General features: G+C 36.4%; 2 protein-coding genes and 1 long non-coding RNA gene across 10 annotated transcripts in view; 1 reads left to right on the forward strand and 2 right to left on the reverse strand.

Annotated features, from left to right (window-relative positions):
* The window catches only part of CIBAR1 (CBY1 interacting BAR domain containing 1), a 27,507-nt gene extending 16,182 nt beyond the window's left edge, over nucleotides 1-11,325 (forward strand). For both annotated transcript variants that reach the window (XM_040493977.1, XM_040493978.1), the window contains 3 exons: nucleotides 2,450-2,563; nucleotides 8,131-8,250; nucleotides 10,102-11,325. In XM_040493977.1, coding sequence (XP_040349911.1) covers nucleotides 2,450-2,563; nucleotides 8,131-8,250; nucleotides 10,102-10,188 — 321 coding nt within the window. In that variant the 3' untranslated portion in view covers nucleotides 10,189-11,325. The remainder of the gene's footprint in view (nucleotides 1-2,449; nucleotides 2,564-8,130; nucleotides 8,251-10,101) is intronic.
* The window catches only part of LOC121042705 (uncharacterized), a 26,284-nt gene extending 12,102 nt beyond the window's left edge, over nucleotides 1-14,182 (reverse strand). Inside the window, exon 1 of the long non-coding RNA XR_005796394.1 lies at nucleotides 14,121-14,182. This is a non-coding gene — a long non-coding RNA (uncharacterized LOC121042705). The remainder of the gene's footprint in view (nucleotides 1-14,120) is intronic.
* Nucleotides 14,183-14,719: 537 nt separating this feature from the next.
* RBM12B (RNA binding motif protein 12B) lies at nucleotides 14,720-22,453 on the reverse strand. 7 transcript variants are annotated; one of them, XM_040493974.1, is made up of 4 exons: nucleotides 22,256-22,453; nucleotides 22,011-22,078; nucleotides 18,940-18,987; nucleotides 14,720-18,353 (listed from the first exon to the last, which is right to left on the reverse strand). In XM_040493974.1, exon 4 carries the CDS (start codon nucleotides 18,323-18,325, stop codon nucleotides 15,347-15,349), a length of 2,979 nt encoding a protein of 992 aa, XP_040349908.1. In that variant the 5' UTR covers nucleotides 18,326-18,353; nucleotides 18,940-18,987; nucleotides 22,011-22,078; nucleotides 22,256-22,453; the 3' UTR covers nucleotides 14,720-15,346. The 7 variants fall into 7 exon arrangements, with proteins under 7 accessions (XP_040349908.1, XP_040349905.1, XP_040349904.1 ...); XM_040493971.1 differs by having other exon boundaries at nucleotides 20,154-22,078; XM_040493970.1 differs by lacking the exon at nucleotides 22,011-22,078.
* Nucleotides 22,454-22,987: the final 534 nt, after the last annotated feature.

Here is a 22,987-nt window from a genome sequence, read left to right on the forward strand (position 1 = left end):
TCATTAATTGAAACTAAATTGAGACTGGAAAGTGGTAACAGACTCAAAGTTGATCAGTGTTTTTTAAAATGAGAATGCAGTAGATTCTCTTATCAGAGGACATGAATAAACAAAAATGTAGCTTTCTTCAGTGACAGACGTATCTACATATTTTTCAGGGCTCACTTATGAGCTAAGGGTAATGTAAATCCTATAAAATGCTAGTATTAAAAAATTGTTAGTTCAGAGATGACACATTCAGAGATTCTGACCATCAGAAATTTAATAACTATATTCAAATACTTGAAAAATGTTTTAAATTATTTTGAAATGTTTGCATATTCCACAAAGTTACCACAGTGGAATAGATTTGAATTAAGCCTAATCTACTGATTTAGGTGTAATAAGGTTGTAAGTATTTGGATTTCACTAGTTACGAAATAGTGTGACAGTCTATTATAAAGATTTAGAATGTCCACTTGTAGAAATATTTAAAAATACGAGTAATACCTAACTCACTTGACTGATTAAGCTTAATTCCCTTATTTGAGGCTACTTTATTTCTCAAGTACTTTTATAGCATAAAGCAAATACCTTATCTTCTCTCTCCACATAATAGATCCACGTAAGTAAACAGATGATTTATAAATACCCAAAAAAGAAAAACTAAAAAAGAGAGTGCACTGTGTAACATTGTAAAATGTTGATTCTCTACTGTACTTAGCTGAAACATTAAACCTAAATAAATGAAAACAAATTTCTGTAACAGCCTTGAATAAAAAGAAAGTCAAGCTATGTCTATATTTTTTACATAGTTCTTTATTTAGTAAATGTAGAAAATCTCTAAATTTAAGATTCAAAAGGAAAGTTGTAAACCTCTGCTTGATTATTCCCATTGCCTAAAATGAGCAGCAGACCAAGAACCAAGTAGGAATCTTAAGTGTTTTGGCATATCATTGACTTCTGGTTCTGCTGTTTTCCCTCTTGGAGTTTTCACACTCCTAAGGGCACTTGACTCCTTTCTAGCTAGACTGCTATCTTAGGAAGACGGACAACTAAGTGAATAAGTGCCAGTCTTAATCAAAAGCGACTTCATTCTTGGGTATCTAGAGATTCTTGGTCATAATACTGCTTATTAGTCAGTTGCCATTCCAGTATACCAGAACCCTCTGTGACCTGTATGAAGTGACAGTAAGGGTCACTGTTAGTCATACTTGTGTCTTGTCCCAGAGCCCAGTCTTTTTAGGCCAGAAGGGATACTTTCAACTACTAATCTGTTTCCATCGAGTAGTAATCAGAAGCCTATCAGTACTCCCTTAAATATTCTTAAGGAAGAAAGAATGGACATGAAGGAGAAAAAAAAAAAAATCACAGGACACTAAGGGATACCTATAACACTGTCTTCCAAAGTGCAGGGCCACTCCTATTTGATGACTAACACAGGAGAGCAGCAACAAAGAGAAATGGGTATTTGACTCTTGTCTGTTGTAGCCCATCTCTTTTCTCTTGCCCCTTAAGGACAATGCTTTGGTACTTTCTACCTTATTCTTATTCTGTCCACTCCTCTCTATATTAATGCTCTGATTTTTTTATTTTGATAAGAGACAAAATAATTAACAAAAGGATAAGATCCTATTTTATTGAAAACTTTTCTGGTTTGTATCCTTTCCTTACCTACCGATTATCTCACCCCTGCTTAAATCAACATGCACATCTCCATTCATTCTCTTAGCTCATTATCTTCCTTGTTGTAAGCTGTCATCATGCTCCATAGAGTTTACATGCATAGTTTATTTGTGAAGGAAATGATGGATTCCAGCAAGAAGAGCACAGTACAATAAGCAAGAGCTATAACCTTTGAAGAATCAGACCCAAGTCACAACATTCTAGCTATGAGCAACAGGAGGCAAGTCACGTATTCGTAAACTGGAAAAGCTCTACACAAATGCATGGTGCTATTATCAGTAGTAGCAATATAATTACCAAGTAAGTCCTTTGTGGCTAGAGAATACAAGTAACACATAGAAATATGATGGGATAGAATTCCTGTCTAAAAAGACATACTATTGTTTCAACATCAGTTGGAGTTACTAAAATATCAGGTTTAGAACTGACCTGCTTTATCTAATATTTAGAGACATATGGTAACAGAGTACATATGGTATACATTTTAGTCAGATCTTTTTTTTATCACAAATATCAATTACAAGGTATACAAAGAACTGACTTATTAAAAAATAGGAGGAAATTAAATGGTGGGATAAGAAATATTTTATATAATTTCAACGTTGTGCTACAGTCTTTTCAACTATTTTTATTCCCATTATCTTTTATACTTGATGTGCCCTGTGGAAAAAGAGATACCTCTGTATTTCATAAAATGCAAAAACAATAATAAGGAATAAATTTACTAAATTCACAAATTCATATGATTGTTTAAATTCAAATCTTTGTGGTTTTTTTTTTTTAGACTATATTTTCAGAATTTATCACTATTGAAATGTTATTTCATGGCAAAGCTTTAGAGGTCTATACTGCTGCCTACCAAAACATACAAAAGATTGATGAAGAAGAAGATTTGGAGGTAGGACTATATCTATCTAAGTTAAGTTCTTCTCTTAAGATGGAAATATTTAAAAGAAAGCATTAATCTGTATGGGTAAAAATATCTTAAGTTTGAATACTACAATGGCTCGTGTTACTGTGTGCAGTCCCAAATAGCTCAACTTTTATGTTTTTCTCATTATGTATTTTTAACTTAACAAATTCACCATGGTAAAGTTCCAAGAATTAATTTATTAACAGCTAGTTAATAAGGCCATTACGTGAAATACTGTATCATTTTGACTGGTGATGTAAGTCACTTAAGTGTGCTAACCATCACATTGATTAGTGCTAACATTTGATTGCTTATGCTGTGCAGAATACCCAAAGCTTCACATGCATTTTCTCATTCACTGCTCAGAATCCTATGAAGTAGGTGCTGTGGTTATTCGCATCTTATAACTACAGAAACAGGTTTAGAGGCTTTAAGTAACTTAACTTGACCACAGCCACTTAGCTAGTAAACAGCAGAATCAGGATTCTCACCAGTTTTGTGTGATTTAATCAGTATGCTATGAAATAAGTGTAGGTTTATAATAAGGCTTGCTTTGTACTGATAGTTAGATGCAAATGCAAGTAGCCAACTAATGTTAGAGCATCTAAATATCACAGCCTGGCTTCAACAAGCATATCTGAAGAGTAACTGTCCAACCCTCTTACCTTTTAAAGGGAGGAATAAAGGCACAAAAGTATTTTTGCTGAAATAGATAAAGTATTACACACAGACTTTGTCCATATTATCTCTATAGTAGAAGTGAAAAAGACCAGATAATCTCAAGATATAACCAAAATTCTCTATTAATGAGTGATAGAATTTGGGAGTATCTGCCAGTTGACAATTTTGAAGATTCCCCCAGTTGTTTATTTATTAACTAACTATCCATAAAGAGTTCACCTGGGCCTTCTTTTCCCACTACTCCACTGGTTCCAGGAAATCTAATTCATAAAATCAGATAAAAGTTTGACTAAAATGAAGAAGGATATATGTTTTAATATGTGTACATATGTTTTCCAATGTCAAAATCTCATCTTAGTTTTATATCAGTTATGCATACATGATATTTCTATTTATTGTCTATCAATAGATGGCTTCCTAAGTTTCCCTTCCTTCCAAGTACTATAGCTAAGGTTTCTTAATTTTCACTCCTTTCATGTCCTATCTTTTAAAAAACAGATCAAGCTTTTATCTGTCATTTGTAAAATAATAAAATAGCAAATGTTTATATATAGCGATTACTTTGGACAGCTACTGATCTATGCATTTTAATTATATTTTAATCCTCCCATCAACTTTGACAAAAGTATTTATTGTCCTCCTTTCTATGGAAGAGGAAACTGAGGCAGAAGTAGATTAAGAAACTTCCCAAAGGGTCCCATAACTAATAATGCTGGAAGCCAAACCCAAAAGTCCTGACTACAGACACGGTTTTTATCCTCTCTATACTGTGATTAGTGTGGTTCTTGATGAGTGTGATAGGCACCATTCCCTACAAGAAAAACACTGTACTGAGTGGTAGGTTCAAAATTGATCCCTTACTTTTCCTAGAAGACTGGAGTCCTGTTTAGAAGTTATCTTCATTCTCCTTTTTCTAATGCCTCTGACATGCCATTTGTTAACTGTTACTAAAGTTCCTTCAATCTCTTTGAACCCCAAGATTTTCTTTCTCATTCCAGAGGTCCTAGCTAGTTTATTCTGTCACACCACTTCCCTTACCAGTATTCTTAATCAGTTAGCTAAATAGCTCGTGGGAGGAGAGATTCATAAAACACCCAGGATCTCAGAGCTGTGTGGTAGATACGTTTTTGAGTATCAACGTTCCTACTTTCTAATGGGGTAATATTGAGCAAGTTTTTCATTCTTCAGCTTCCTTATCTCTCAAATGGAGATCTAGTATTTACCTCATAAAATGTTCATTCAACAACTGTTTATTGAGCACCTGTTATATGCCAGGCATCACTCTGAAGATTTAGTATTATAAGTTAGAAAAGGTCTGAGTTGTCAAAGCAAAGATTTAAAAATCTACCATAGAGTTCAGACATTTAAAAAATATACAGGCATACCTCAGAGATATTATAGCATTCCAGACCTGTGCAACAAAAGGAATATCACAATAAAGCAAGTCAAATGAATTTTTAGGTTTGCCAGTGCACATAAAAGTTATGTTTACGCTATACTGTAGTCTACTTTTTTAAGTCTTTTATTTTAATTCCAGCACAATTAACATACAGTGTTATATACTATAGTCCATTAAGTGTGCAACAGCATTAGATCCAAAAAGCAAAAAGGTGTACATAAAGAAAATATATTATTGCTAAAAAAATGCTAACCATCACCCGAGCTTCCAGTGAGTCATAATCACTGATCACAGGTCACCTTAAGACAGGTAATAATAATGAAAAAGTTTAAAATATTGTTAATAATTACCAAAATGTGACACAGAGACACGAAGTGAGCAAATGCTGTTGGAAAAATGGCACTGACAGACTTGCTTGAAGCAGCATTGCCACAAAACCCTTAAGTTGTAAAAGAGTCTCTGTGAAGCACAATGAAGTGCAATAAAATGAAGTATGCCTGTGCTGTGTAACTGTTTAAGTTTTATAATGTGACCAGTCCTGTAAAGAAAAAATATAGTGTGCTGTGAGGATTCTAAATAGTCTAGCGAATCAAAGAATGATTTCTTAATTAGAAGTCTGAGGGACGCGTAGGATGCCTGGCAACACCTGTAGGGCAAAGGACACAGATACACAGAGGTCCTGAGGCGTAACGAACTATAGGCAGAAGCCGTTAGTGTTCTGCCACACAGCAATTGTGGAGAGAAGGAAGCAGACTAGGGAGAGTTGTGGGACCAGGGAAAGTAAAATTCTATGAAACTGGTACCAAGAAGAAAAAGAACCTTTTACATACAGGATTTCTTGGAACAAGTAGAGAAAATATGTAGACAGGGACAGAGAAATAACTTGCTATTCTTCTTAAATACTTCATGCTTTACAAGGACTGCTGAGACTTATTCTGGCAACAGCTAATTTTTTTTGTGGTTAGGCATCTAGTTATATCACAAACCATCTTACCTTATTTGTTCTTCACATAAAAAAGCATTGTCAGGCTCATTTTCCCCTTCAAAAGATCACCTCTGTGCAGTCACTTCAGAGCATCTTGAGACTCACTCCTAGAAGAGATCTTGGACCATATTGGGAAATGCATTATTGCCAATAAACATTCCTGTAAACCTGTTGTTTTGCATTAAGAGATTAATTTTAACACGTATCTGGTTTAGACTTTTATCTCATGGGTGTATACTGTCTTCCATTTCCCACTTTTAACTTCATCTTTTTTAGAACAGTTAAAAAAGGAATGTTGTTCTAACAAAAATACATCCCTTCCAAATACCATTTGATTAATGGTTCTTATACCAGGATACGTGTTCCTTATATCCGTTTCTTATATCATACCAGGATATGTTTTCCTTAACTGGCATGAAAACATAATTGGATCCTCAGTAACATGTTAAATAACCTAATTAGCATGACTGAATTGTCCTAAAACATGTCTCACCTCTTGAGTTTAAGTTTCACCTCTTCGCTCCTTTTGTGTCTTGTACTTCTCTAAGGTTTAAAGAAATGCATAGAGAAATCCCTTAGTTTTGAGTTTCTTTTCCCCAAAACACGTCGGTAACATTCCTTTATGTTACAATCTTAAGCTGGGAGGAGTTGCAAAGATAAAACGGGGCTCCTTGCACTAGTGTTGGAGATAGATGCATAATTACGGAACAATGAAATGATAGCTGTATTGAGGTATAAACAGTAAGCGCTACTGACTAGAGAATAGGAGAAAGCAGAAGATGGCATTTGACTTGGCTCTTGATGAGTGTGCTGGAATTCTAGGCTGAGGACTCAGCATTGCAAAGGCAGAGTATAACATATTCTGCATATAGGTAAATAGGCTAGAGGTGAAGAGTGATGAGTAGGTTTGAGTAATGTTAAGCCTTGGGTGTCAGTATGTGGACTCTAGGTAGGGAGGAGCCACAAAGTGTTTTAATAATCATGCTTTGGTCTTCAGTAAGATAATTCTAAGTAAACTACAAAGAAAGATGTGCAGAGTCAATAAATTAAAATAGAAGTGCCTCAGATGAGAAATTTAGGGAGAATGCCTAGGATTATAGTTTGGTCTACTCAATGTATCGTAACATCTATCATTGTAAAGGTGAATATAGAACTACGCTGTCTAACACAGTAGCCCCTAGGCATATGTGGCTAAAGTTAAAAATTCAGTTCCTCATTCACATGAACTACATTTCAAGGGGTAGTAGCCACATGTAGCCTGTTTAGACAGCAAGCATTTCAATCATCTCAGAGTTCTATTAGATGGTTGGTCTACAACAGAAGTAGTTAGGCATGTTAAGTATGGCTATCAGAAGAGAGCCTATAGAAAATTGGTTGAAAGGTAGCCATTAAACACTATATAGATAAGATCTTCAGAGAAAAGGGTAAAGAAAAAAAAAAGTGGCCTAAGGGAAATCCTTTAAAAATATTTAAGGTATAAGCAGTAAAAAAAGAGATGTGAAGAAATAGGGCAGCTAGCACATGAAAAGAGGTTAGAGATGGCATACCTGGAAAAGAAGTTTCATAACAAGGCCAGGGAGGATCAAAGATGACTTTGGTGGTTTGGGGCAAAAGCAATTTCAGTGGAAAGTGAAAGCCCACTTGTAGTTTTTTTGACAAATGGAGATGAAGGAGAATATTTGAGAAGTTAAGGAGTAAAGTTATATCTTGAATTAAAAAAAAAAAATGATCTTGAGCTTATTTGCTGAGGGGAAGGAACCTGTGGAGAAAGAAGGCTTTTCTTTTTTGAAGTCTTAGATATAGGAAATATGCACCTTGGAAAGACTCAGATGACATTAAATAAAAGGGGTGGGGTAAAGAGTTGAGGAAAAAGGGAGTGAAGTTGAAGAAATTCACATCTGACAACATTACCTACCAGTTTATATATTAGAGAAATGGGGGAAGACAAAAAATATAGATAGGCTTAAGAGAGTGGTATTTGGAACTGTTGCCTTAAGGATAAAAAAACTGACAAAAGGTGTTTCAAAGTCTAGTGAGATTATAATCCATAAATCACAGTGGCTCCAACTTACTCTGAAATGATGTACTGTTAGACTACTGCGATGAAGTTAAATTGATAAGAGTTGAGACAGGGAGAAGACAAAGAATCAAAGGTATGACTTGCAGCCTCTCTCCTTGGGAGCATCCACTTTGAGGGAAGGAACTCCTCAGCAAAAGCTCTCAAGTGATGGTTTCAGAACCCATCAGCATCTTAACCTGGTTCAAATAAACTTTATAGCTTTCATCTTTAAAACTTTATTTTTTGTAGTGGTTTTTTTTTTTTTTTTTTAACTTACAATAATAGAAATTTGTTCCTGGGAGGTGAAGGTGAGCAGGTGGATGTGGCTGCTTTAAAAAAAAAAAAATCTTAACTAAGAACTTAACATGGCTTCCTAGATTCCCATCGTTTGGTATTTATTTTATAATGTTGCTTTATCATTGCAACAGGTTTTCCGAAATTCTCTGTATCCACCAGATTATTCATCCCGTTTAGATATCGTAAGAGCAAATTCAAAGTCCCCTCTTCAAAGATCACTGTCAGCTAAGTGTGTATCTGGAACAGGTCAGGTAAGCTAAAAACCGTAATTTAAAGGAATATGAGCAGCTGCCTTTGGTATTGTTCAATACATTTTTAGTTTCCCTTATGTCCTGACTTCATATAACTTACCCTCTTACAGAAGATGATTGGAAGATTGCATTAAGTGCAGCTCTGTTCTTATTTTGTATACTGTAGTACATAATACTCTCTACAGAACACTTGAGAGCAGAGGTGGAAAGGACAGGAGAATGCTAATCTAGATTTGTTTTCAGATGTAATATGAAGAGCATAGATTCTGAAGTCAAACTGCTTATGGTTTAAATACCACTATCATGACTCAGTGAAAATTATACCTAAAAAAAGTCTTTTTGCTGAACATGATCTTAGATCTGAAGCACGTATCTTTAGGTAAAAAGTCCATTTTCTCATTTCTTCAATATCCAGAAAGCCTGAGTTACTAGATGTCTACAACTGGGAGGGGTGTACAGCCTTTTTCTTTTAAGAGGCCATACAGAAAATGGGCCCAAGGTGTATGTCCCAAATAAGGGCAGCCATAAATAATACATTAACAATTCTTTATGGCAGTGTTATAATAAAACTTTATTTACAAAAACAGGAGGCAAAATGGAGTATAGCTTGCCAACTTCTGATCCAGAGATCAATACTTTTTTTCATATCTAGCCTTCAGAATTTAAAATTGAGCAAAATAGGGGCACTTGGGTGGCTCAGTCAGTTAAGCATCCAACTTCAGCTCAGGTCATGATCTCAGTTTGTGAGTTCAAGTCCCACATCGGGCTCGCTGCTGTCAGCACAGAGCCTACTTCAGACCCTCTGTCTCCCTCTCTGTCCTTCCCCACCCCCTTTGATCTCTCTCAAAAAAATTAATAAGATTAAGCAACATATTTTCAAAATACAACTTGTAGGTAAATGTGACCCAATGACTTCTATTTTCATTTGGTTCTCTTCTAAGCATTTATTTACTGCTTTATATGTATACGTCTCTCTCCCCCAAACAACTCACATTTTTATTATTTATCAGCATAAAGTGCCTTGCATGTAAATTCCATATTATCTAGTATTATAGTACAAAGTTTGTTTCTATTGAGAGCTAATAATGTTACCAAAATTGGATAACATCTGTGTCGTACTTTAGAATTACATTATCCTAGGGTTTCTTGACCTCCACACCATTGACTTTGAGTCAGATAATTTGGCAAGGGAACAGGGAGTACTGTCCTGTGCATTCTAAAGATGTTCAGCATCACTAGCCTCTACCCACAAGATGCCAGTAACACACACAAACACAAACCCCCAGATGTAACAACATTGTCTCCAGACATTGCCAAATGGGCCTCAGAAAGGTCTGAAGCAAGATGACTTCCCAAGTGGCAATGGTCAGGACTTAAAAGCAAGTAGTGAATTCAGACTCCATTTAAATCACAGTATTAAATTTTAATATTTCAGCTGCCTAGTTGAAATAGTCTTGGCATATTATTTGCTGTCCCTTTGATGATTCTCATATTCAGATGCCCATTTTTGTGATCTAAGAATTACTTAACAAAATATTTTCGATATCCATAGTATACTGAGTATGTACTTTTCTCTGAAGTATTTAGTTATTCAAATACTAGTACCGAACTGGAATTGGTTAATTTCATATTTTTGTTCAAAAACAATCTGATATATGAATGAAAAAGCTCTGTAACTCTTTTCAACCTTAAAATATAAGAATTCATAGGGAATTTTCATTACTAAAAAATTATTATCTTCCTGAAACATATGTTCTATGTGACCTTCTCTATAAGGGCATATTAAAAAGATACCAAGTATGTAAAAATATTTTAAGTTAATATTTTTTAAAATGTGTTAACTTTTAACAGGTGTCTACCTGTCGACTAAGAAAGGATCAACAAGCAGATGATGATGAAGAGGATGAAGACTTAGATGTTACAGAAGAAGAAAATTAATTTTCTTAAGAAAAGTTCATATTTCAATTTTCATCTTGAATGACTTGGCGTCCAGAATTACTACACTGTAAAACTTTATACTGGCTTCATACTCGTTAAACCTCAAAATGAAATCCTCCTGAAAATGAAAATTAAAGGAAATTTATGCTGACCAAAAATGAAGGTTTTGAAAAATATTACACACCAGTCATTTCAACATCCTATCTAGCAGTATGTGATTTTTGTAGAGGTTCCATTAAAAAAAAAAAAAAATTATGTATTTCAAATGCATTCCATATAATGCACTATACCTAGTTGAGGTTGCAATAGAAATAGATGACAAAACACAAGAGATCTAACAATTCCACTTGCTTTCTTTGCTTTCATTGCCAAAAAAAGGGTCTTTACTCATTCTGATTAAATACAAATTCTATTCCATAAAGCCTTAATCAAAAGGACAAAGGTTTTTTTCCTTTACTTTTTTTTCACTTTTACTACAACCTGAAGTTTCATTATTTGATACATAATTTACTTTTCAATAAGTGTCATTACTTTTTATTAAAAGTAATGGGACACTAGGATATCAGTGTCTTAAAACTACATAAAGCAGAAATTTTAGATTCAAAGAGAAAGCCACATTCAGCCTGATTCTGGTTTTAAAATGAAAATGCTGTCATACTGAAGCATTATACATGGTACTATAGCTTTTAGAAAGCTGTAATTTGGTGGAGTGTTGCCTAAGAAACATCATGGAAAATGATAATCATTTAAAAGTCTATAAAAATTTTACCAAACCACCATCTAATTAATGAAAGAGTATACAGTTACTTTTATTCCTGAAAATAATCAATTTAATCAGAGCCTTTCAGTATGTCCAATACTTTTGTTTCTTTGGATGGGGATTGTACTTTTGTTATTTCATGGATACCAGTCAGGCATATAAAAATTTTGAAATTTATAAAATCATTTGGGATAACTACAAAAGGCAACTATTCACAACAAAAATAAAGACTTTCTAGAAAGCTTTTTTGACTTTGTTATTCATGGTTCTGTTAACAAAACATTGCTTCCTGAGAATAGCCCTAAATGATAAAATTACTTCAGTACAAAATATTCAAAATGTTCTAAAACCCTAAATAAATTAAGACACTAAAGGTATCATTACATTGCATTTTATTTTCTCAATATTTAAACGTGGTGTTATAGTTGGGAGGAAAAACCAGGGTTATAGTATTTCTCTTGTTTACTATAGCAGCTCACTTCTCTTAGCATTAGTTGCCTATCTATAAAATTAAAACAGTGCCTGATATACAAAGCAATCAGCAAATAGTTCTGATATAAAATGTATGCTCTGCCTACTTTAAAGAAATCTTCTAAAGACAAAAGGATTACTATACATAATACTTTCAGCAATGTAAAATTAAGTTTCTTTTAGACCAGACTTAGGTTGGCAAACTATTTCTTAAAGGGCTAGGCAGTAAATACTTTATAATCTGTGGGCTGAGAAACAAAATTAAGGCTATTACATAGATAGTTCTATAATCATTTAAACCACCTTTAAAAATGTAAAAACCTTTCAGCTTCCTAATTAAAAAAAAAAAAAATAGGTAACTGGACCAGTTACTTAGCCTATAAGCCTCCATATATCTCCAAAACAGTTTTAAGTTTTTTAGGGTTATGGAGAATAAATCACATAGTTAATTCATAATTATAAGTCAAATATATAGTACCTAGTACAACTCCTTAAGTAATAGCTAACACTTAATACAAAAAGATGGAGGTGATGGGGTCACTGCTTAATAGGTGATCTATGGACCAAGAGCTACTGCTCTTGAGAATATCCTTAGTAACTGATAAAAAATAAACTCTTAATGATTCTTAACTATCTCCTGGTTTATGGGATCAAGTTTACTTTCTAGATGGTAACTATATTTTTCAGATACCTTCTGACAAAAAATGTTTGGTTTTAAGATAGTTAACATGTTGCTAGGTATTAAACTTAGAGAACCAGTATGCTCCTAGTGTACCTGGTATGTCTGGGAACAGGAGAAAGAAGTGGCTGAAACAGTTGACCCCCGAACTATACCAGGGTCAAGAGTGCTGATCCCTGCACAGTTTAAATCCATTAACTTTTGATTCCCTTAAAATTTAGCAGCCTCTTGCTTATCAGTAACCTCCTGTTGATCAGAAGCCTTACCAATAACAGTTGATCAACACATTCTGTATCTGTATTATACACTGTATTCTTACAATAAAGTCAGTTAGAGAAAAAGTATCAACAAAACCATAAAAATATTTAGTGTTATACTGTATCTATCAAAACAATCCTACCTATAAGTGCACACTTGCAGTTCAAACCCTGGTTGTTCAAAGTCAACCACATTGATGGGTCTATGAGAATTGAGTGCAGTATTCTCTTTTATGTTTTTGAAATTGGTGTGCTGTTTGACAGTCCATCATGGAAAATGCCCTGACTTGTTACATTTGCCAATTTCCATTGCAAAAATACTACCATGGCCAATTTAACATAACCGCCGACAGCAGAGCTGGGAAAATGTGCAAAAATGGTTCCCAACCAGTAGGAGCCAATTTTCTCTACTTTTTTATTTTTAAAAGTTAAAAAATTTATTAAACTAAATGGTTATGAGTAAATTATATCAATTCATTAATTTTACAATCATAATACAAAGCTTCTGTTTACTATTGTTGACCTCTTGTCTACTATCACCTCACACCCCCGCCCATTTGAGAAGCAGTTCCACGTTACATGATATTTCACTTTTAGGCTTCATCTTGGCTCTTACTGATATGTATTTAGGAAGTGTTTTAAAGTCTTCTATACATTCCTCAAGAAGACTTATCAAATGAACCATCTATATAATCTCTGAGCATTTAAAAATAGTCATTTCTTATTTTATTTTTGTTCATTGTGTTTAGTTTGCACATTTATCATTCCCCTGGCTATTTGTAAGCTTACTAGTTTAAAGAGCCATATTGATGTGCTTTTTCAAACCAAATTTACCAGTTTATTCATTCTACTAGCAAGTAAGATATTCACAATAATTAAAAACACAGAAACTTCAGTTGGCCTCTCAAGTTTCTTAAATCACTGAAGATTAATCCAAAATAGTGGCAAATGGCTAAACACTGACAAAGTATTCTACTTCTGCAAAATCCTATTATTAAATTACTAAGCTACCATATATAAATTCAAATTATATTCTTATTTGCTCAATATGGGAAACCTGTGAATCACAGAATTGAGGAAAATTAACCTGGCTTTATGTAAACTATATAAAAGGCCAACCAAAATCAAATCCTATTTGATAAAATGAACAATTTTAAATTAGAAGTCAATTTATGATATTATTATCCAAGAAAAGCCCTGGATAGATATATAAAAACTTTTAAAGTTATTTTGTCTTTTATGAACAATGAGCATAGTAATTTTGGTTTTTTAATGCCACTTTAAAGCAACAATGGAGAGAAAGAAAATATCATTTACTCTAAAGTATTTTTAGCACAATCTTATCAAAATGAAAAGTACCATTTAACAAAAGTTAGTAGGCAAAAGTGTTAAGAGCATGAACTGGAGTCCAAGGTCTGTCTGGGTTGAACCTAGCTCCATGATTTACTAGCTATGACTTTAGGCAAGTTACTTAACCTCTAAACTTCATTATCTCACTTGTGAAATAGACATAAGTAATACACCATACTTCTTAAGGTAATATTTAAATTGAGATTGAGATTATGCATGTAAAGCACTTTCACTGCCTAGCACACAGTAGGTGCCCAATAAATGTTAGCCACTATTATGGATATAATAAAATCAAATGCAGTGTTTGTAAAACATCTACAGTAAATATCAAGTAAAAATGCAATCTCACAAAAATCTGATTATATTTAGTTATTGAGTCTTTGGATACAAAGTCTTATAATTTAAAAATGAGAACCTAGGGGCGCCTGGGTGGCGCAGTCGGTTAAGCGTCCGACTTCAGCCAGGTCACGATCTCGCAGTCCGTGAGTTCGAGCCCCGCGTCAGGCTCTGGGCTGATGGCTCAGAGCCTGGAGCCTGTTTCTGATTCTGTGTCTCCCTCTCTCTCTGCCCCTCCCCCGTTCATGCTCTGTCTCTCTCTGTCCCAAAAATAAATAAACGTTGAAAAAAAAATTTTTTAAAAATAAAAAATAAAAAAAAAATAAAAAAAAATTAAAATGAGAACCTAGTAAAAAAAAAAAAAAAGAAAAAAAAAGTTCAATGAATCATCACTAAATTCTTCCCAGAACAAACTACATCCATTTATCAGATTCTTCCCAGCATAAGCCTAAATGTCCCCTTGTACCTATAATTACTTTTTTCTTTTAAGTATTTGGAGTTAATCTTACCAGTTTGGTTGATGAGATATGGAAAACACCATAAAGGTACACAGCACTCTATGCTATTATAGGCTATTTGGTCCATCCTATCATAAATATGGTCTAAGATAGCTGTTGAAAACTTCACAGAAGAAGCTGTAATCCTTTTTTCTTTTTATACAAATACAAGTAAAGTTAATTAGCTGGTCTATTCAGTTGCAAATTTTTTTATTTTTATAAAACTTTGCAAAGTTATTATGAACATGGAAACTTCAAGAATCTCCTAAGCTTTTTACACAAGTAAACTTCAAGTTCACAGTCTGTCCATTTTGAACTATTTATAATTAATGGGAGGCTTAACACAGTAATATCTCAGACAAAGAAGAGGGCATTAATTCTGTAGGCAGTTAGCAATGCAAATGCTAAACCTGAACAATAGTCACTGACCATTTCCTTATACAGTGTAAAAGATGTAGACTACAGACCAGAAACAAAAGTGAATATAAAACTTATCTTCCCCAAATACAGGTCTACTTTATACAAATCTTGAGGTTTACCCATGACATCAACAAAAACTAATGCACTCAGGGAATTTTCTCCCCAACTGTCCAAAAAAGGGGGCATATATAATTTTAAATTAGAAAAAGTGAATGGTAATTTGCAAGCAAAAGAAAACCAGATTCACATTCTAATATTTACATTTGTTCTATTCACAAGTCAAAATGTTTCTTTTCATTAGATAATTAAAAATAAACACTTAAAAAAAACAAATGCATTTTACTGCATCAATACTGTGGGGAGGTAAATCTGAATTTAGGAATGCTCTCTAGAGCAACATTAATTTAACTTTGCGTGGGCCAACCGGCCTATCACTTAGGTCTTTAATAGCAGCCATAGCTTCATTATAGTTTATCATAGCAACAATGGCTTCCCCTGTAGGTAACCCTTGCTCATTATACTGTATTGAAACTGAATCAGGTATGATTCTATAACCATGGAAAAAGTCTAGAATTTCGTTAACATTAGCTTTAAATGGAAGATTCATTATCTTAATAGGTGTTAGTCTACCTGAACTACAATTTAATTTTGGGTCAGGCATAAATCTCCCCTCAGGAAAACTTCCCATACTGCGCTTTCCAAAATCAAACTTGCCACCTTCTGGGCGACCAAAATTCACAAAAGGACGATGACTTCTAAAGTCATCGGGTGGACTCCTAAACTCCTCACCAGGAGGTCTAAAACTGTCAGGAAGTCTAGGGTCCTCCTCTGGAGGTTTCCTGAGGTCTTCCTCCGGGAGCCGCCTGAAGTCCTCATCAGAAGGGCATCTAAAATCTTCCTCCTGGGGGCTCCTGAAGTCCTCATCAGGAGGATGCCTCAAGTCTTCATCGGGAGGGCCTCTGAAATCTTCGTCCGGTGGGTGCCTGAAATCCTCCTCTCGTGGGCGCCTTAAATGTTCCTGGGGTGGGCGGCGGAAGTGCTCCTGGGGTGGGCGGCGGAAGTGCTCCTGGGGTGGCCGGCGGAAGTGCTCCTGAGGCGGTCGCCTGAAATGCTCCGGGGGCGGCCGCCTTAAGTGCTCCGGGGCCGGCCGCCTGAGATGCTCCGGGGCCGGCCGCCTGAAGTGTTCCTGGGGCGGCCGCCTAAAATCTTCTTCGGGAGAACGCCTGAAATCCTCCTCGGGAGAACGCCTGAAATCCTCCTCCGGAGGTCGCCTGAAGTCCTCCTCGGGAAGTCGCCTGAAGTCCTCCTCAGGTGGTCGTCTCCACTCCCCTTGGGGAAGCCGTCTAAAGTCATCCTCAGGAGGCCGCCTCCAATCCTCCTCAAGAGGCCGCCTGAAGTCTCCCTCCGGGGGCCTCCTCCAATCCTCCTCCGGGAGCCGCCTCCAGTCCTCCTCGAGGGGTCGCCTGAAATCCTCCTTGGAAGGCCGCCTGAAATCCTCCTCCGGTGCCCGCCTCCACTCCTCCTCTCTGGGGTACCTGAAGTCCTCCTCCCGAGGGTATCTGAAGTCCTCCTCCCAAGGCCGCCTGAAATCCTCCTCAAGAGGCCGCCTGAAATCCTCAAGAGGCCGCCTGAAGTGTTCCTCCCGAGGGCGCCTGAAGTCTTCTGGGGAGCGCCTGAAGTCCTCTGGGGAGCGCCTAAAATCTTCTGGAAGGCTCCTATCAAGCTGTCGGAAATCCCCCTGGGTTTGCTTGAAATTGTCCAGTTGCCTCAAGTCCTCCTGCTGATGCCTGAAGTTTTCAGGACCAACTGAGTACATTGGTGGATCGCTGGAGTCAAAAGAATGGGAATGGTCATCTCTATCACGTGACTGTGAATGGTCTTGCACTCTCTCACTGGACATCAAGGAAAAATTTACATCAAACTCCTGCATTTGTGCCTCAGATATAAGTCTTAACAATACCTCTGTCCCCAAGAATCTCCGTCGGTTTAAACGTTCGGCTTTCATGGCTTGTCCTTCTGATTTGAATTTCACCAATGCTTCTCCCAGACCAACTCCTTTGTCATCATAAAGTAAGTAAATGTCATCCTCTGCAAGAGAAAAGTCTGCAAAGAACTTTTGCACTTCAACTTTTGTAACATCAAAAGGAAAATTTCTTATATATATACACAGTTTCTGGCCAGGGTAGCCTTCTTGAGAGTATTTTTGTGAAATATGTCCAAGCCTCTCTTTTTCTATGGACACTGGTCTTTTCTTTTCATAACATTCAATGAACTTCAGCATCTGTTTTCTAGAAACAGGATCAATATGAACAGGACGATACTGTAAAACAGTCTTATGTAAACCCAGAGCAGTGTTATAGTCTTTCAGAGTTTTGAACATTACAAAGGCATATCTTGTTCTTCTTTCATCTTTATATAAAAACCTAATCTGTTCATTAGTCAGATCAGTATCTCTAAAGAAATTTCTTAAATCTCTTTTGTTAATACTTAGGGACAGATTTTTTAAGTGAACATAAAACCCGAGAGGAGAACGAGAACGTGTTCTTCTGGGAGATTTTGAATGAGATCGTTTTCGAAAATGTCTATCATTAATTCCTCTTGGTGGAGAATGTTCTTCAATTCTCATAGGAATGTCAACCTCCTTAATTGCATTACCACCAAACTCAATCCACTGTTGTTCTGAGCCTTGCATTACTTCTATAAATCTTGAACCCATAAAACTTCTATGACATTTAAGACCTCCTGAAGCATCAATACATGAAGCAAATTTTACTATGGCATCACCATTATTTCGGCCATCGTGATGTTTTAAGAAAATTACGCCATCCACACACAAACCAGAAAAAAAGACACGTACATCATCTTCATTTACTAAGTAAGGCAAACCTCGCAGAAACAAGTAAGGATTCTCTGCCTTCAATGGCCTTGTCTTTCTTGGCCTTAAATCACCATGTCCTGTACCATTAGTATGAAACCCAGCATCTTGATTAATTGGAGAGCCATATCCGGAATTACTTGCTTCTTCTTTAATAGCCTCAACAAAGTTAGATAAGCTGCCAGCCCCTGATGCCCCAGATCCCGGTCGCTCTCTTCCTATGCGATCAGTTCTTTTCATTTCTATAGTCTTCTGCATTTCTGCCTTACTACTAAGAAAGAGCTCTACAGATGAATCCTTGATAAACCCTCCTGAACGACTTATGGCACGTCTTGCATCTTCATCTGTTGCAAAAATAATAAAAGCCTCCCCAACTTCCCCTCCAATTATATGCACTCCTCCATCAGGAATAGTCAATCCCGTGAAGAAGTGACGAATATCCACAGGCCCCGCAATAAAAGGAAGCCCCAGTAAACGGATGACTACAGCCATGCTGAGCTCAAACCACAGCAATAATGACCTGCAGACAAAAAGGTACACATAATAGCAAGTCTTATTTGTGAAGTACCTTATCCCAAACTAAACTTAATAATTACTTAGTTCCTACCTTCTTCAGCATTTATAAATGAAAACAGGGTATGAGTTCACAAAAAATATTGACAGTATCTAATTTCTTAGAAAAAGAATAAACCTTCTCCCATCTAAACATAAAAATAAACCAACTACTTCGGAGAAATATTTCATATCACCTATCCTATATAGTATGAACATCAAAAATATCAAATCTGCTTTGTAAATCTGCCAAGCACTGCTTCACAACAAGACCAAAAACTATTTTCAGACTCACTTAGAAACAGATCTTCTGCTGAAACATGTGAGAGAGCTTTGTGGATTAAAGAATGTTACCAACCATGATAAGTTTTACATATGAGAAAAGCCATCTATGGTCAGAATATAATTTCTGCTCATAATAATAAACTGTCTGCCACTAGTGCATCACTGACCAAAGGTAAAGTACAGAAACCATGTGTGCCTACATGTACTATTCTACTTTACATTTTTTTTGTCAAGCTTCTGTGAATAGCCTTAAGCTCTGGATATCTTACCTTTTTAAAATTTCTTGGAGACCTGTTAATTCTGTAAAAGCAACTTAACTGTGGAAAGAAAATGAAATATAATTAATCCTTGGACCCTGTAATTGATCTTAAACACGCCAGATTAGGATATTCCCTTCAGAATTACCTATTAAAAGTGAAGCAATATACGGAACCACAACTATGGACATTACAAAATGGTCTTCTTTGTTCCAAGGGGAAATTAATCATCCTTCAGCAAAAACGAAGTACAAATTCCAAGCAGTCATCTGCAAATTATTTAAAAACAAAAATCTTCTGGAAATTAAATAGCTCCTTGATTGGAAGTGGCAAGAGCAAAGGGGTGATGAAAGTGTTATACATTTTGATTAGAGTGTTGGTTACATGGGAGTATAAACTTATCAAATGAATACTATCCTTAAAGTCTGTGCATTTCACTGTATATAAATTTTATATCCACTTAAAAAAAAAAAAAAAGCAGACAAGTGTTCTACAAGTAAAAGGTCAATTTAAACACATCAAAAGTTCCCAACAAAACTTCTGTCACTTCCACTCATGAGAAAACCAAACACCTAGCTCCTTATGCCCAACTGTCTTGCAGTTTTCCTCCCTTTTAAAATATAAGACCAAATCAAACTAATAAGGCAACCATTCAAAATGATACAATAAATGAACAAAATACTAATGTTTTGAATTCAAAAACCAATTTTTTAAGTAATAAATTCAAACCAATGGCTACCCATTTGAATACACATTTTAAGTTATACACATATAGCTCACACTTCCAAACATGGAATTAAATTTCCTGATTCTAATATAATTAAGGCAAACACTAAAATACCCATAAAATAAAAAATCTCTGCTACTAATCCTTATCTTAAACTCCTAAAACAATTACTACTAAATTCATCCTAAGCCAAACAGAAAATGTTCAAATAAGAATCTTATTATGCTAACAAGTTTATTCCATTTTAAGCTGTCCTGCACTGAGAAAACCCAAATGACAATAAAGAAAATAAAAACACATTTATTTAGAATGTTTAGGGATTATCAGTATTAACTGCTGAGAAATCTTATTTCCTTAAGGCAATTTATATCTAATATTTTCAGAGATACTCAAAGTTACAACATTTAATGTATTCTTATCAAATAAGAGTTGCTAAATTAATAATTATACATTTATGTTTTTAATGTGCAAAGAAATGTTGCTTTAATTCAGTACTTACACTTAAGTACCACTCTTCCACAAAGTGTGGTTGGAAGACATATTCTTTGAGGTCTGCAAGGCTTATTTTCCTTTGGAAAGGGTCCACTGATTACTTTTTAAACTACAAGCTCAACTAACAAGGTATCAAGAAATTACTGGCCATATTCTACATCTGAATTATCAATGCCAAATTGATACTTAAAATATTGACTATTAATACTATTAAAATATTTACAAAGTACATGGGCGCGGGCAGGGGGTATATAGGAAATCTCTGCATCTTCTGCTCAATATTGCTGTAAACCTAAAAAAACTGCCCTAAAAAAATCGTTTATGAAAAATCCACAGTACCAAAAATAAAAATGAGTACAAACCTGGTTCCTTCAACAAACCAATATCCACACCAACGTTTAAAAAACTATATAAATGGCTCTGTACTAGTTGTCCACATTAAAGTTCCAAGATTCCTTCCTATACAAATTAACTTAGCTCCAAAGCAAGTAAGATACATGCCATTTTGTCTAACCTCAACTTTTTAAAAAACTTAAAAAGGGATATGCCCTGAGAACATAAATATATCTACAAGCTACGTAGGGACGTTTCAAGGAATAACATGTCAAATTCAAAAAATTTCTAGTTTATCCTCAGCTTAACAATATTTGAACTAAATAGTTCCAGGAGTACAAATCTCATGAATTCCAACCAAGCAGACAAGATAAAATATTTTGTCTAATTTGCCACATATAACTAACAATTAACTTTTTTCCCTTTTAGCTGGTAGGGTAACGTACCATTTTATCCCTCAACAATGACACACCTAGGAGGCCATCTGTAAGAGACCAGTTCTCAAAATGAGCACTTTTCCTATGGTTCCCATAGGTCATTTCCTTAAGCAAATTCACCAGAAATTCTACTCTTAGAACATAACACAAAAATAGAAACACACAAAATACCCTAAAGTACACTGCACTTAGAATTGTTTCTACTTATGAATGTAACAGAAGTATTTTTGCGACTGTGTTGATTTAAAGACAGTGATGTTAGAACTTCTAACCTATGAAAAGATGAAGTGAGTCCTGAAAAGCTTGAAATTAAGAAGTTCATTTTAAGTAATTTTGATTTTATCCAGGATTCATCACACTTGATCACCATTACTAAACAATACGAAATGTGCATCTTCTAATCAAGCCTGATAGGGAAACGAGACTAAATTTAAACAGGTATTATCTCAGATCCATCTGATTTTAACTAGAGAGTAACAAGTCATTCTCCAGATACGGTGGGGGGAAATGCCTATTCCTTAAAACCCAAAGTTATGATGAAATTCTAAATGCATGAGTTTCCCTTGCAGAAAATAATCTAGCCCGGTCCACAATTATTCTTTATGAAGATCTGCCTTTTATCCTTTTATAATGTAGATGGTTAAAATAAAAACCAAAGGCATGACGACAGAGCCATAGTCGTTAATAGGAACTGTAAATGAAGACGAATCCACAGGGCACAGGATTTCCCATAACATCCATCATCCTCAAATGGGGATCATCCGAAGGAATCGCTTCTATAGCCCAAAGCCTTTGTCCAGACTCCCAAGGGTTAGAGCTTCCTTCTTTTGCGCCAGGCCAAAGTTGCTACGTGGGATCCGATGCTGTCGCCAGACCTTCAGCCAAAATCAGCCTTCAAATTAACCTGGACCGCCCAACCTCCGTGCCTTTCCGTTACGCCGTCCCAAGGGCAAACATTCCACCCTAACTCGCCACAGGGTGAACTGCCCCATACCTAACTCAAACACTTTGGCCACTCTCACGCCTAACGAGCCGGGCCTTCAGCGCTTTTCTGCCACCACTGACTACGATGACATAGCAAAGAAAAAAAATACCTATGAAATCCTTCGAGATCTTCACTCTCAGGAAAACTGGGAAGCGCACACACAACACCACATGGAGGCTGACGGGAGAGTCGGTGTTTAGCAAGGAAAGAGGGTGCCCTAACGGCAGAAGCTACGCTAGCTCCTGGCGCGGCCGCCGGCCCCGCCTTTCCCCGTTCTTCCGTCCCCGTCGCCAACCCCTCCCCACCCCCGACGCCCCAAGGGTAACTGCTTCGCACTTGGCAGTAAACACACACCACTGCTGCCGAGTCGGACACACAAGACCGGGGGCGGGGGGCACTCCTCGTCGCAGCAGCCTGCCCGGCACAGGTGAAGCCCTCAGTGAGCCTAGAAGAAGATGGCGCCCACTCTCCCCTCCGCTCCGGACAAACGGACGTACAGTTTGTCTGCCCATGCGCTCTCCAGGCGTAACCCACCACCCCGGCGCCCCGGCCACGTTTGCGCACGCGTCTTGTGCTCACCCGCTTCCCCTTGTCAGGGGAAGGGAGGCGGTGCCCGCGAGCACAACGGCCCGCCTAGGGTTTGCTGAGCTTCTGCGCATGTTCAGATTCCAGCCAATCCGGGCGCCTCCACCAGAGAAGGGAGAGATTCCTAGACAAAGTTCGAGGCCGTATGATTGCAGTAAGGAGAAGCTTCAATAATAACTGCTGAGGTACGTTGGGGAAACGTCTGTGGTTTACAGGAATTAAGGAGATGCAAAAGCAGAGACCAGTTGGCGATTTGTCTTTTCACCGCTGCAGTTATCGTGTGTTGTAAGCATCTTCTATAAGGCTCTTTCATAAGCTTTAAAAAGGCACAGAAATGTTAGTTTTACTGCGTTAGATGACCAACACCCAGTGGGTTTAATAAATGCATGCCTATTCAATTTTATAGACATTAATAACTTTTTGAAGTGCCTTTTTACGTTTGTTGTTCCTACTTCCTAGTTTTTTGAAACATGAGAACAGATAGACCAATCCTGAACAAAT

The sequence above is a fragment of the Herpailurus yagouaroundi genome, unplaced genomic scaffold (assembly GCF_014898765.1).
Source record: "Herpailurus yagouaroundi ecotype Mexico unplaced genomic scaffold, PumYag 186, whole genome shotgun sequence".
NCBI classification, from domain to species: Eukaryota; Metazoa; Chordata; class Mammalia; order Carnivora; family Felidae; genus Herpailurus; species Herpailurus yagouaroundi.